Source organism: Phascolarctos cinereus, unplaced genomic scaffold (genome assembly GCF_003287225.1).
Source record: "Phascolarctos cinereus isolate Bilbo 61053 unplaced genomic scaffold, phaCin_HiC Scaffold_2;HRSCAF=192, whole genome shotgun sequence".
Lineage (NCBI taxonomy): Eukaryota > Metazoa > Chordata > Mammalia > Diprotodontia > Phascolarctidae > Phascolarctos > Phascolarctos cinereus.
Window position 1 is genome coordinate 304,252,917 of NW_027555625.1, and position 14,429 is coordinate 304,267,345.

General features: G+C 38.1%; 1 protein-coding gene across 15 annotated transcripts in view; it reads right to left on the reverse strand.

The window, feature by feature from the left end:
• The window catches only part of CNTRL (centriolin), a 105,027-nt gene that overhangs the window by 27,106 nt on the left and 63,492 nt on the right, over positions 1-14,429 (reverse strand). For 12 of the 15 annotated variants that reach the window (XR_013484776.1, XM_078150157.1, XM_020990565.2 and 9 more), the window contains 5 exons: positions 12,088-12,280; positions 3,897-4,027; positions 3,505-3,645; positions 3,177-3,297; positions 2,014-2,178 (listed from right to left, as the gene is read on the reverse strand). Coding sequence is in view for 14 of the 15 variants with exons in the window: in XM_078150157.1 (XP_078006283.1) it covers positions 2,014-2,178; positions 3,177-3,297; positions 3,505-3,645; positions 3,897-4,027; positions 12,088-12,280 (751 nt within the window). In the remaining variant the exon portion in view is untranslated. Of the gene's footprint in view, positions 1-2,013; positions 2,179-3,176; positions 3,298-3,504; positions 3,646-3,896; positions 4,040-12,087; positions 12,281-14,429 lie in introns of those variants that run through there. The other 3 variants (XM_078150156.1, XM_078150163.1, XM_078150164.1) reach the window with 3 other exon arrangements.

The following is a 14,429-nucleotide window of genomic DNA, read 5'->3' on the forward strand; positions in this document are numbered from 1 at the left end:
ATTTTTCTGTTAAGGTTTTAGTATCCAAAATATATCATCGTATCTATCTATGTAAAATAGCCTTTTCCCAACAGATAAATGGTCAAAGGACATAAATAGTTCTCAAAAGAAGAACTGAAAAGTATTCACAACCACTTGAAAAAATGTTCCAAATCACTTATAAGAGAAAGGAAAATCAAAACAACCCTGAGATCTCACCTTACTATCCTGAAAATTGGCAAAAATGATAAAAATGTCATAGTCACTGTTGGTGGGGTTGTAGAAAGATAGGCATAGATTTTTTTAAATCCAAGAACAGAGTCCAGAAAATTCAACCTCTATTAGCAAAGCCATCACTCAGCTACAGAGAACTGAGGTAGTCATTTTTAGCCTTAATATATTCCTTTGCTGCTACAAGATTAATATGTTAGTGTTGTTACAACTCTTATACATTGTTGGTGGAGCTGTGAAATGTTATAACCATTTTAAAAAGCAATTTGGAATTATGCAAATAAAGTGATTTGTCCATGCTCTTTGAACCAGAGACTTCATTATTGGGATTTTACCCCAAGGAGGGCATTGATAGTAAGAAAATCATTATAATACTCCAAAATATTGATAGCAGCACTTTTTGTGATAGTTAAGAATTGGAAACAAAGTAAATGCATTGGGGAATGCCTAATATGTTACATAGGTATGATACACCATACAGAGAAGCACAGAAAAATCTACATGAACTAATGCAGAGTAAGCAGAGCTAAGAAAATAATACACCCTGTAACTACAACAACATAAATAGAACAATTACACACCAAAAAATAAAAAATAAATATAACAAAATCATAAAGATCAAGCAGGACTCAAAGACATATGAGAGTATACCCCAACCTACCCCATTCAGGGAGGTGGAAGGTAGACAAGTGTTACGTGTTGCACATGTTTTTGGACTTTCTCAATGGATTGATCAGCTGCGCGGATTTTTTTTTCCTCCCTAAAAATACTATTTGTTATATGGGATGGCTGTCTAGGAGCAGGAGAGAAAGTAATACTTGTGATAACTATGGTAATATAAGAAACTGAAAATATCAATAAAAATTTATTTTAAAAAAGTATATGTGCAAAAGATCAAACATGGCTCCAAAGAAGACCTATGAGAAGACATTCCCACCCTGCTCCTTTTGTAGAAGTGGGAGGTCCACAGGTGTGGTACATTGCATATGTTTTTACATTTTTTTTTTTGGATATACTGAGTGGTGTGACTAATTTTTAAAACATTCTTCCTCTTTTTTTCTTTAAAAAATCTGTTATATGTGATATCTATCAAGAAGGGAGGGCAGTAAGATACTGGAAGAAATTCTGATGATGTGAGAAAAAAGACACCAATAAATTGTACTTTAAAAAGAAAAAAAAAGAATGAATAAGGCATAGTTCCTATTTTCATGGAGTTTACTGTCTAGTATGTATGGGGTGGGGCAGTGGAGAAGGGGATGGATAACAAATATTCAAGTAGAACTGGAATACTGTAAATACAAAGGAGAGCCCCAAACAAAGGACTTTTGAGATATATGACGAGGAAGAGCTCAACTCCCATAGGAGGATTTGGGGTTTGCAGTAAATATTGCATCAATTTATTATTCTGGAAATCAAGAAAAGGGCAGAGGTGTGTAACCGATAAGAATGACATGGGCAATTTATTCATCATGTCATAAATAAGCTGAAAGGGACCCTAGAAAACCCAACGTTAGAAATAGAATGTTACAACTGCAGGAGAACTTAGAATGTTTGAATACAAAATGTCAGAACATGGCACAAAATATTAAAGATGGATTTTACAAAATATTAAAGAGGAAATAGAGGCCCAGAGAAGAAAGATGACAGAATATTCTGGCTGAAAACACTTTGCATGAGTTAAAACTCTAGGATTCTATAATATGCAATTTTAAAAGAAACAAATGAAAATACCTAAAGTAAATTCAGTGCATGGTACTGTGATTCTTAGAAGAAAACTGTAAAAAGATGTGTCTAAAGACCTACCCTAAGTTGATTCCGTTTCTCTGTCATTTCTGTTTCCCCTAAGTCAAGGGCTTCTTGGAGGTCGGCTTTTGCCTTTGTCACACTTGCTTGCAGCAAACGCAGCTCTTCCTTCTTATGAGTTAAATGCATGTCCAAGACCAACATCTCCTGTTGCTGGGCTGATATCTACAAGGAAAGAAAGGAGTAAAGGCATTTAAAATCCAATAGAGGTTGGCAAATTCAACCTCTATTAGCAGAGTCATCAGTCAGGTACATAGAACTGAGGTAGTCACTCTGACTCTTAAATCCCATTGTTGCTACAAGAACTAGGTACCTTACAGCTTGGGCAATGACTTAGGAAGCTTGGTTAGATGGAAGAAACCCATAGCTCAGAAACATACAAGTAACATTATATCCTCCAAAGTCACCAAGGAAATTGGTGGCAGTTAGGCAGAGTGGAAAGAATGTTGGATTGGGAGTTGGATTTTAAGGCTCAGTGACACATTAATGATCTTTGCAGCCTCAGGTAAGATAATACATCCTCTTTGGGCTGTTTCTTCATTATAAAATAAGGAGGTTGAATTAAATGACCCTTACTTTTCCATTTGGAACAATCTCTAGTCAAAAGTATCTTTCAGCTCTAATATTTTTGACTTATACTGAGCAGACCCTGCTCTTCCCCCCTTACATATTTTGCTTTGGTCACTCTTTATGTCTGTTGCAACCTAACTTATCTCTATTAAAACGTAGGCTGCCTATATTGTGATCTGACCTATACTCCCTTTAGAGATGGCCTGTCCAAAAGATAAGTATCCTGAGGTCTGTCATAAATCAAAAATGAAAAATAAATACATCCATCTTAATGGTGTTTCAGCTGCTAACTTTTTGTGCAACACCAATGCTGTTATACTGGCTAAGTGCAGATATATTTCAGACACGTAGTAGAGATTTCTTGTAGCAGACATCATAGCTGATGTTTCTATAGTTCTATTCACAAAATCCTTTCCTAACAGACCTATGAGGTAAGCAGCACAAGGATTATTTTTCCCATTTTATTGATAAAGAAAACTGTGACTCAGAAAGGTAGAGTGACCTGGAGCTTGACTACCTTCAAGTCCTGTGCTTATAGGTTTCAGAACAGTGAAGATGATATTTCCAAAGTATAGTTTAAAATCAAGGCATACCTGATTTTTCACCTTTTCTAGCTTAGCTTTTTTAGTGTGAAGATGTTCAGGCCCATTGATGACTTGATGATCTTCGTTACCATCTTCAGCAACTTCTGTGCCTGTCTGCAGCCTCTGAAGTCTATAGAATTCAACAACCATTTAAGTTGGTCCTTCAGAAAGCTTGCCCAATATCCTGAAATAGCTAACAGTGATTCACCATCCTAACTCTCTAGCTTTATCTTCCACTTTGCCCCAGGTACTATAAGATATGGGTAAAATAGATCACTTCCCCATCCTCCATATGAGTATGGAAGATACTTAATGTTTGTAATGCTGATTTACTCACCCTTCAATCAATTTTTCTATTTTATGACTTAAAGAGTAGAAGTCAGGGTCTCTTGTAACCATGACTTGGTTGATTTCTTTCAAGATTTCTTGCTGTTCGGGCATGTTCTGCCTGAAGTCCCTTCTATCAACCTGAAGGGATCTAGAATACATTAATATCTATTAATTTGGAGGCAGGGCTTCATTATTCTTATATCCCTTCAGGACCTAGCAAATAATAAGTACTTAAAATATATTCAAGGGCTAACAAATATTTGTTCAACCGAATTTTGTCTTTTTTTGAAAGTGCATCATAGCATTATTTGATCCACCCAACAGTATGATATTGCCTGGAACCAAATAGTTTTCATTTATTTAACCCCATAAGTATTTGCTGTACTGATTCAAAAGTACCTTAGCTGCTGATCTGCTTTTACTAGCTTGACAGCTGTCTCCTGGGCTCTGCGCTCTAACTCTTGCGCATCCAGCTCTGCCTGTGACAAGTGCTTCTTGACCTCACTGTACCTCTGAATAGTATCTTTGGTCTAGAAAAGAAACTGTCATTAAAATAACCCAGTTAAGTGGCACAGAAATGATTACCCAACTTCCTCCGAGTGTAGTTTTGCTGAACCATGGATGCTACATTAATAACCAGGGGCAGACTTAAAGAGTAAAAATAGCAAGGAAAGCAAGAGATTGTGAGACTTGCTCTGCCACTTGGTAGCTGTGTGTCTATGTGCAAGCCACTTCACCTGTAAAATGGTGAAACGATGATTTGAGCACTCTATCTACTTTATAATAAAGCCCTTCTCCTGCAATGCCTCCTTATGGTAAGGGGATCAGCCAGGGTATTCACAGGCAAGGCTGACAGAACGCACATCTTGGTATGTCCTACTACCAAGCTGCAAAAGCTGCAAGTAGGGTTCAGGTTGGCTCATCGGCAGGGGTCACTCGCTCAGTGAAGAATTGTTTCAGCCAGAGTCATTCGTGAAAGCGGACACTAAGATGAAGGGCAGTTCTGAGTTGCATCATGGCAAGAGGTGCCTTTTATGTCATACTTGACATATGATTTCAGTAGTTCTCCGAGTGAGGAAAACCCATGCTACAAATGAAGACTGTCACTTGATTTGCAATTTACAATGTTAGAACACAGGTTCTCAAACTTTTTGGTCTCAGGACCCTTTCACACACTTAAAAATTAACACGGACCATCCAAAGAGCTTTTGTTACATGGATTATATATCTAACAACATTTCCCTTATTAGAAATGAAAATGTCTTAGCATTATTGTGAAAATAGTTTTGACTTCAAGGACCCCTTGAAAGGGTTTGTGAGGACCCCCTTGGGGGGGTCCCTGGACCACACTTTGAGAATCACAATTACAGAGTTGCGTGGGGGCACTGAGAGGCTGAGTGATGTCTGGTTACAGAGCCAATGGTGTCAAAGACAGGACTTGAACGCAGGTATTCCTGACTTTCAGGCCAGCTCTCTATCCACTATGACATGCTGCTGTTCGGGGAATGTCTATGACAATTAACTAATGGATCTTTCAAAGTAAATCAAGGTAACTTTTCTCACAGGATTCTGGGCAAAGTGTGTTGTAAACTATAGAGTACTATATAAATATGAGCTATTGTTAAACAAGGTAAACAAAATCCTTTCTTCCTTGCTTAATATATAGGGTATGTGTGTGTGTGTGAGTGCACATACGTGCTCGAGTTTTGGCCTTCTTTTTCTTCATTTCTAATTCTTTGTGACCCCATCCGGGGTTTTCTTGGCAAAGATACTGGACTAGTTTGTCATTTCCTTCTCCAGCTCATTTTACAGATGAGGAAACTGAGGTAAACAGGTTTAAGTGACTTGCCCAGGGTCATACAGCTGGTAAGTGTTCTAAGGCCAGAATTTGAACTCAGAAAGACAAGTCTTCCTGATTCCAGGCCTGGCACTCTATCCACTTTGCCACCCAGCTGCCCTTTGACCCTCTTCTAGTAGCTGGCAATTGCCATGATAAGACAGCAAGGGCAGTGTCTCATTCATCTTTGTATTTCTTTCAGCTCCTAGCACAAGCATATAGTAGGCACTTTATGATTTATGTTTCTAAAACAGTTTTTATGGTTAGAAAATGCTTTCTTATACATTATCTTATTTGAACCTTACAATAATCAATCTTGAGAGGAAAGGGTACTAGTGTCCCTACTCACATTTTACAGAGGAAAAAATGGAGGCTCAGGAAGGTGAATGATTTGCCCACAATTAGAAGTAGGAAAGTTGAGACTTAGACTCAAAGAATCAGAGCCGAACAGGACTTTAGATTACCTCATTCAACCTCCTCATTTGATAGAGGCCTCCAGGAGATAAATGACTTGATCAAGATTATAGAGGCAGAACTGGGATTTAAACCCAGGCTCTCCAATTCCAGATCCAGCATGCTTTCCACATCACCACACTGCCTCCCTCCAAAATTTGTTGCTTTAAGGAAAACTTAAATACTTCTCAGTAAAAGACAGAAGGACCGGGGCTCAAATGCCACACTTAACAGAACTGGTGTCACCATGAGCAAGTAACTAAAGTTCCAGGACTCTCACAGTTTCTTCATCTGTTAAATGAAAGAAGATGGACTAGATGACCTCTAAGGTCTGTTCTAGTTTTAGATCCATAATTTTATGAAATTATTTGAAGGACATTTATTTTAAAAGACATTTAATAAAAATACTTCTTATAGTAGTAAAAGCTTATCTCACTTGATCCTTGCAATGATTCTGGGAGGTAGAGATCATGGCTATTATTCTCCTTGATTTACAGGATGAGGAAATTGAGGTCTAGAGATGTTAAGTGATTTGCTCAAAGCCACAACCAATTAATGTCAGAGTAGGATTCTTTTGACTTTAAATCCAGCGGTTTCCTACTAAACCACAGCTGTCTATTCCTATGAATAAATAGATGAAAAAGTGGTCTCATCGTTGGGATCTTGTCCAGTATAGAGGGCCAACGTATGAAAGACATTTACAGCCAATGAAGTGAGAATCTTTAACAATGTTAACTACAATTACCTTCCTTTGTAACTTTTAAACTTTAGGCTATTAGCAGCAATATCACAATTGAGCTCAACAGTCCTGAAAGCACATACAAGAAATGCTAGGCCTTTCACTGAACAGGGCTCAAGTAAAACTGGGTTTTGCCAATTGAAGTCAATCTCTTATATTTTTCATACACAGCACCCCACCTCTGCATTAAACTGGCTTTCCCCCGTGCCTAGAATGTTTTTTCTCATCACCTTTAACTCTTAGCTTTCCTGACTTCCTTCAAAACTCATCTCAAGTCCCTTTCATCTAAGATTACCTTCCATTTATACTGTATATACCTTGTATGCACATAGTTAATTTCACATCATCTCCCTCTTAAGCTCCTTGGGAGCAGAGATTATGTTTCTGCCTTTCTTTGTATCTATCGCCAACATTTAGCACAGTGCTAAGCACAGACTAAGTGCTTTATATTTAAGAAATGCTGATTGATGCATTGACTCTGAATTAGATTAAAACTTAGAAGGAGTTACAACTGGTAAAGGCCCTTAAAGATCCCCTAGTCCAAACCCTCATTTTGCACTAAGCCCCAGAGAAGGGAAGTGTCTTGCTCCAAGGCAGACAGTGAGTAGTCAATAGAGCATTTCAACTCAAATCCTTTGACTCTACGTGTGGAGTTCTTTCAATTATACTTTGCTGCTCATTGGCTACATGGGGAGGAACAGGAAGCTGATTTAGCAAAAGCAATGATCATATTTTAATTCTTTCATAGGAGAGGCAGAATGAAGTATAAGCAAGGTGGCAGGAAACTATGTTATGCACAACAAGAAGGAGCAGCAGCAAGGGACTTTTTTCTTTTTTTTTTTTAATAGGTTATACATATGCAATCATGTTAAACATATTTCCACATTAGTCATGTTGTGAAAGAAGAAACAGAACAAAAGGAAAAACCATGAAAAACAAAAAACAAAATAAAGTGAAAATAGTATGCTTTGATCTGCATTCAGACTCCATAGCTCTTTCTCTGGATGTGGATAGCATTTTGCATCATAAGACCTTTGGAGATGTCTTAGATCCTTGCATTGCTGAGAAGGGCTGTCCATCAATGTTAGTCATCACACAACGTGGCTGTTACTGTGTACAATGTTCCTGGTTTTGCTCACTTCACTCTGCATCAGACCATACAAGTCTTTCCAGGTTTTTCTAAAGTCAGCCTGCTCATCATTTTTCTCTTCTACTCTCCTCTCCTGTCTTCTTTTCCTGTTCATCATTGCTTTTTTTTTTAATTTATATTAATTGACAAGGATTTATTTTCTCTCCCTCCTACCTCATCCCCCTCCCCTCTCCCCAATGGAAAAAGAAAATGCTTTGAACAAATCTGAACATTCAAACAAAATACTCCCATATTGACCACAAATGAAGAATTCTAATTCTGATACTTTAGTCTGTGTATCTTTCAAGAGGTGAGTCTTCATCTCTGGCTCTCCATAGTCAAGGCTGGTCATTTCATTGATTAGCGTTCTGGAGTCTTACCAGATTGCTCCTTTTTACAGTGCTCTAGTATAAATCGGCCTCTTGGCTCAGCTCACCTCACTCTGCATCGGTTCATCTGAGTCTTCCCAGTTCTCTAAAGACCTCTGAAGAAGGTTTCTCTGAAACCCTCCCCTCCTTCATTTCTTTTTTTTTTTAATATAAATTTATTTATTTTTAGTTTTCAACATTCACTTCCACAAGTTTTTGAATTCCAAATTTTCACCCCATCTTCCCCCTCCCACCCCAAGATGGCATGCATTCTGAATATCCCTTCCCCTAGTCTGTCCTCTCTTCTATCTCTTTCCCCTTCTCTTATCCCCTTCCCCTTCTATTTTCCTGTAGGGCAGGATAGACTTCTGTACCCCATTTCCTGTATTTCTTATTTCCCAGTAGCATGTGAAAACATTTTTTTAAACATATGTTTTTAAAACTTTAGGTTTCAAATTTTCTTTCTTCCTCCCTCCCCACCCACCCTCAGTGAAAAGGCAAGCAACTCAATATAGGTTGTACATGTGCAGTTATGCAAAACACGTCCATAGTAGACATGTTGTGAAAAACTAACTCTATTTCCCTTAATCCTATCCTGCCCTCCCATTTATTCTATTCTTTCTTTTGACCCTGTCCCTCCTCAGAAGTATTTACTTCTGATTACCCCCTTTCCCAATCTGCCCTCCTCTCTATCATCCCCTTCTCCCCCTATTTTCCTGTAGGGTAGGACAGATTTCCATACCCAATTGAATGTGTATGTTATTCCCTCCTTAAGCCAAATCCTATGAGAATAAGATTCCCTCATTCCCTCTCACCTTCCCCCTCCACTGTAAGAGACTTTTCTTTTCTGGTTTTTTTTTTTTTGTGAGATAATTTACCCCATTCTACCTCTCCCTTTCTTCTTCTCCGAGTATAATCCTCTCTCATCCCTTAATTTTATTCTCCAGATATGACCCCTTAATCTTCAACTCACCCTGTGCCCTCTATCTATCTATCTATCTATACATACATATAATTTTTTTCCTCCAACTACCCTAATACTGACAAAGGTCTCATGAGTTATAAATATCATCTTTCCATGCAGGAATGTAAACAGTTCAATCTTAATACGTCTCTTATGATTTCTCTTTCCTGTTTACCTCTTCATGTTCCACTGGAGTCCTGTATTTGAAAGTCAAATTTTCTTATTCAGCTCTGGTCTTTTCATCAAGAATGCTTGAAAGTCCTCTATTTCACTGAATGACCATTTTTTCCCCTGAAGGATTATACTCAGTTTTGCTGGGTAGGTGATTCTTGGTTGTAATCCTATCTCCTTTGCCCTCCAGAATATTATATTCCATGCCCTGTGGTCCTTTAATGTAGAAGCTGCTAAATCTTGTGTTATCCTGATTGTGTTTCCACAGTACTTGAATTGTTTCCTTCTGGCAGCTTGTAATATTTTCTCCTTGACCTGGGAACTCTGGAATTTGGCTATATTCCTAGGAGTTTTCCTTTGGGGATCTCTTTCAGGAGGAGATCTGTGGATTCTTTCAATTTCTATTTTGCCTCTGGTTCTAATATATCAGGGCAGTTTTCCTTGATAATTTCTTGAAAGATGATGTCTAGGCTCTTTTTTTGATCATGGCTTTCAGATAGTCCAATAATTTTTAAATTCTCTCTCCTGGATCTATTTTCCAGGTCAGTTGTTTTTCCAATGAGATATTTCACATTGTTTTCTAATTTTTCATTCTTTTGGATTTGTTCTACTGTGTTGTGATTTCTCATAAAGTCACTATCTTCCAATTGCTCTATTCTAATTTTTAAGGAAGTATTTTCTTCAGTAAGCTTTTGGACTTCCTTTTCCATTTGGCCAATTTTGCTTTTTAGGGCATTCTTCTCCTCATTGGCTTTTTGGACCTCTTTTGCCATTTGGGTTAGGCTATTTTTTAAGGTGTTATTTTCTTCAGTATTTTTTTGGGTCTCCTTTAGCAAGCTGTTGACTTGTTTTTCATGATTTTCTTGCATCACTCTCATTTCTCTTCCCAGTTTTTCCTCTACTTCCCTTACTTGCTTCTCAAAATCCCTTTTGAGCTCTTCCAAGGCCTGGGACTGATTCATATTTTTCTTGGAGGCTTTGGATGTAGGAGCTTTGATTTGTTGTCTTCTTCTGGTTGTATATTTTGATCTTCTTTTTCACCAAAGTAAGATAATATAGTCTGACTCTTTTTGCGCTGCTTGCTCATGATCCCAGCCAATTACTTGAGTTTTAAACTCTTGTTAAGGTAAGAGTCTGCTTCCAATGTGGAGAGTGTACTGTCCCAAGCTTCAGGGGTTTGTGTAGCTGTTTTCAGAGATAACTTGTAGGGACCTGTAAATTTTCAGTTCTTCCAAGGTGGTATGATAAGGGGTGAGGTGTTTACTCATTTCCTGGCCTGTGACTACAAGTACTCCTTTCTGTCCTGTAACTGTGAGGAGGGGTTCCGCTCCACCATGCCAGTGCTGCTCCTCACCCCAGCACGCTGCCCAGAACTGTGACCCAGATCCAAACACGTGCAAAGCAAGAGATTCCTGCCTCAGCACTGGCAAAGAGATCCCTGCAATCCCTCTCTGATCAGCCACTGGATTCTCCTTGTCTGTGGGCCGGAAGCTTGGGAAGCAGCTGCCCCTCCCAGGGCCACACTCTTGGGGAATGTAGCTGAGACCCCGCCTTCCTCTCTGACCACCGACAGAAACAGACTTTTCCCATTGACCTTCTAAGTTGTCTTTGGCATTCGTGAATTGAGGAGTCTGGAAACCTCCACAGCTGCCCATGATTCAGTCCTCTGAGGCCTGCTCCAGGTTTGCTGCGGCCTGCGCACCCCCGCCGCGCTGCGCTGCGCTCCCAGCCTGGTGCGATACACCTTTCTGATCAATCATCCAGGTTGTCTTGGGCTGGAAATTTGTTTCACTCTGTCTTTTTGTGGGTTCTGCTGCTTCAAAATTTGTTTAGAGCCATTTTTTTATGAGTATTTGGGGGGGTTTGGAGGAGAGCTGAAGCAAGTCACTGCTTTCACTCGGCCATCTTGGCTCCGCCCTCTGCAAGGGACTTTTTTTTAATGTGACTTCTTAAAAATAGTTTATAAAATCCATGATTTCATTATCATGGGTACTTTTCCCACTAATAAACATCACAACATCTTAATACTTTATTTGATGATTTCCTAAGTTGCTGTGGCCAAAAGTTCATTAGCCAGTGGCCAACCCTCTTATAATGAGCCTTTTTAAATCCTCAGGCTAGCTCTTTGTGTGATAGGCACATGGTACCATTTCTGGTCCTTAAGAGTGTTTCCAGCTTGGGCAAGATTTGTTAGAACTTATAATATGTTGGTATACCCTTCAAGAATCCAGGGTCACCAATATGCCATAATGAGATACTGAGGAAGACTTAAGTAGAAGTTTGTTTTTTAATAAATGAACATATTTTTAATGCCAGAAAATCCTGATGACAAAAAAGGATTTTTTTGCGGTAAGTCAGGTCAGGTATGTTTTAGTGATGGCTCAAAGTTTCTGATGGATACATAGATATTCATATCAGGGTTTCCATTTTCAGACCCTGATAGGAGCATACAAATTTTTTGTCCCAATTTTTCCTTGTAGGCCTTTGCTAATTTCAACAGCAGAAACATGGTGATAACTTCAAGAGTGTGACCTAGGACAAGTCACTTTCCTGTGAAAATGAAGGTTTGGACTAGACAGTCTCAAAGGTCCCTTTTAGCTCACAGTCCATAATTCTATTATGGAGAGTCAGACTTCTGAGTGATTTTTAAACTCTTTAAAAAGTTACGTTATTTTACAACATCTGACAAATTGCTTACAATATATGCCTTACATAAAAATGATAATAATGATAATGAACATAAACATTCAGGAGGTGAAGAACCAAAATGTCTTCAGTTACATTACTAGTCATATGTAACCTAGCTAAAGGATAGTAAAAGAAATAAAGCAAAGAAATCAACCTTTGGAATCCTCAAAATCCCTAGAGTCAATGGCTATGAGCCTTCTGGCGTAAGCCATCCCACATAAGAAGTAAGGAAAAGACATACTTTCTCTTTTGTGCTGGAAAGTTCGGTTTCAGCCTCAGCTAGGAGTCGATCTGCTTCTCTGAGCTCTGCCCGACGTTTCAGAAGAGTTGATTCAATGCACCCAATTTCATCTATGATTTGGTTGTGGTGTTTGGATGACGCACGTATTCCTACTTCAGTAACAAGACTGTCACCACGTCCTTCCATGAAATCCCTCAAATGAAAGAAATAAATGAAGACAAATAATTGGAAGGATAGTCACTCTTCATGGTTGAGCTTCGCTAATATGCTATAAAAGACAATAAAAGTTAAATTAAGGTACAGACAGCATTATAACAATCATTACTTTAAAAGGCAGACAAAACAAAGCAAAATTTATTAGCAAGGTCTAGCATCTCAAGGAAAATTTTTTTTTTTTTGGTGAGGCAACTGGAGTTAAGTGACTTGCCCAGAGTCACAAGGCTAGTGAGTGTTATGTGTCTGAGGCTGGATTTGAACTCAGGTCCTCCTGACTCCAGGGCCGGTGCTCTATCCACTGTGCCACTTAGCTGCCCCAAGGAAAATTTTTAAAAAGTAGGAATGAAGGGGGAATTAATACTTCCAGACATTAATTAAAGTATAAATCAGTAATTATCAAAAGTAAATAGTACTGGTTAAAAAAATTAGGTATTAGAACAGATGAGAAAAGCAGGAATTAGAAACAACTAAACCCAGTAGCTCAGTGTTCAATAAACCTATGCACAAAAATTACTTAGGGAAGGACTCCCTATTTAATAAGAACTGCTGGGGAAGTGAAAACAGCTTGGTAAAACCAAACCAGTATCTTACACTATATGCCACAATAAGTGAGGACATGTGACCTAAACGTAGAAAGTGCTATGAGAGGAAAAAAATGAGATAAAGAGAAACTTTCTTTTACAACTGTAGCTAGGAGAAGAATTCTGAATCAAAAAGAAAGTAGAGATGATCACACAAGATAAAATAGATAATCTGGATTACACGAACTTGAAAAGCTTTTGTACAAACAGAATGAATGCACTTGAGATAGAAATATCAAATGAAAACAACGCTTAAAATATTTCTGATAAAGGTCTAATATCCCAGATAAAATGGGAATAACACAAAGACCATGATCCATTCTTTAAAGACAGTCAAAGGATATGAATAGTTCTCAAAAGAAGAATTTCAAAAGACTGCTCCAATTTATGACCAAAAAAAAAAAGTGTGAATTAAAAAACCCTGAAGTTTTGTCTCTATCCCATAAATTGACAACGATGATAAAAAAATTTAAATAGTAAATGTTGAAGAGAATGTGGGAAGGCAGACATACTAATACACTCTTGGTCAAGCTATGAATTGGTACAAACATTCTGCAAAACCATACGGAATTATATGAAAGATGTCATTAACTACTCATATCTTTTGATTCAGAGAAATTCCACTGGTAAGCATATATCCCAAGGAGATCACAGACTGAAAGATCTCATAAAATCTTCATAGCAACATTTTTTGTGTTCTTTTAGCAAAGAAGTGGAAACAAAATGGGCATCCATCAACTAGGGAAGGACTCAATGAACTGTGGCACATGAATATAACAGAACATTATTGCATTGTAAGAAAGGATGAATATGAAGAATTCAGAGAACAGGAATACAAACTGATGCAGAGTGGAAGTAAATGGAATTAGAAAAATACTACATATAATCACAAGAACAATTTAAAAGGAAACAATGTTGAATGATTATAATTTCAGTTTTGTTCCTCAAATCAATAAGCCTCCAATTTCACTGGAGAGGTGGGAAACTATAACTATGGTATGCTGCATACTGTCACATGCAGTCAATGTGTCAGTTTTGCTCAACTGCTTATTTTTTGTTATAAGGGAAGGATTGAGGGGATACATCCAGGAATGACTGATATTAAAACAAAAGTTATTAATAAAACTCATGAACTTATTATGAACATTGGACACAGGGGCAAACTGAGTTATATCTGAATTAGTTCTTATCTTGGAAGCCAGGGCTGTTTCATAGACAAAACTCTCACAGAACTGATAGGACTTGGGAATTGGGGAAAAAACAACAACAACAACAACGGTGCATTTTGAACCAGAGCCAAGTTTCAAATTCCTGCTCTACTATTTACTAGATATTCACTGAAACTTAAGCACACGCATCTCTTTTTTGGGCCTCAGTTTCATCATGCATAAAACTGGGCGATTAGACTAGATGATCTTGAAGGTCCCCACCACAGCAATAAACCACTGTTTCCTATGAACTCATGACTTCTAGATAACTACCAAATGAGATTTCTATTCCAATAGGAGATTATTGGCAACAGAATATACACAGTTTTAACAAGCT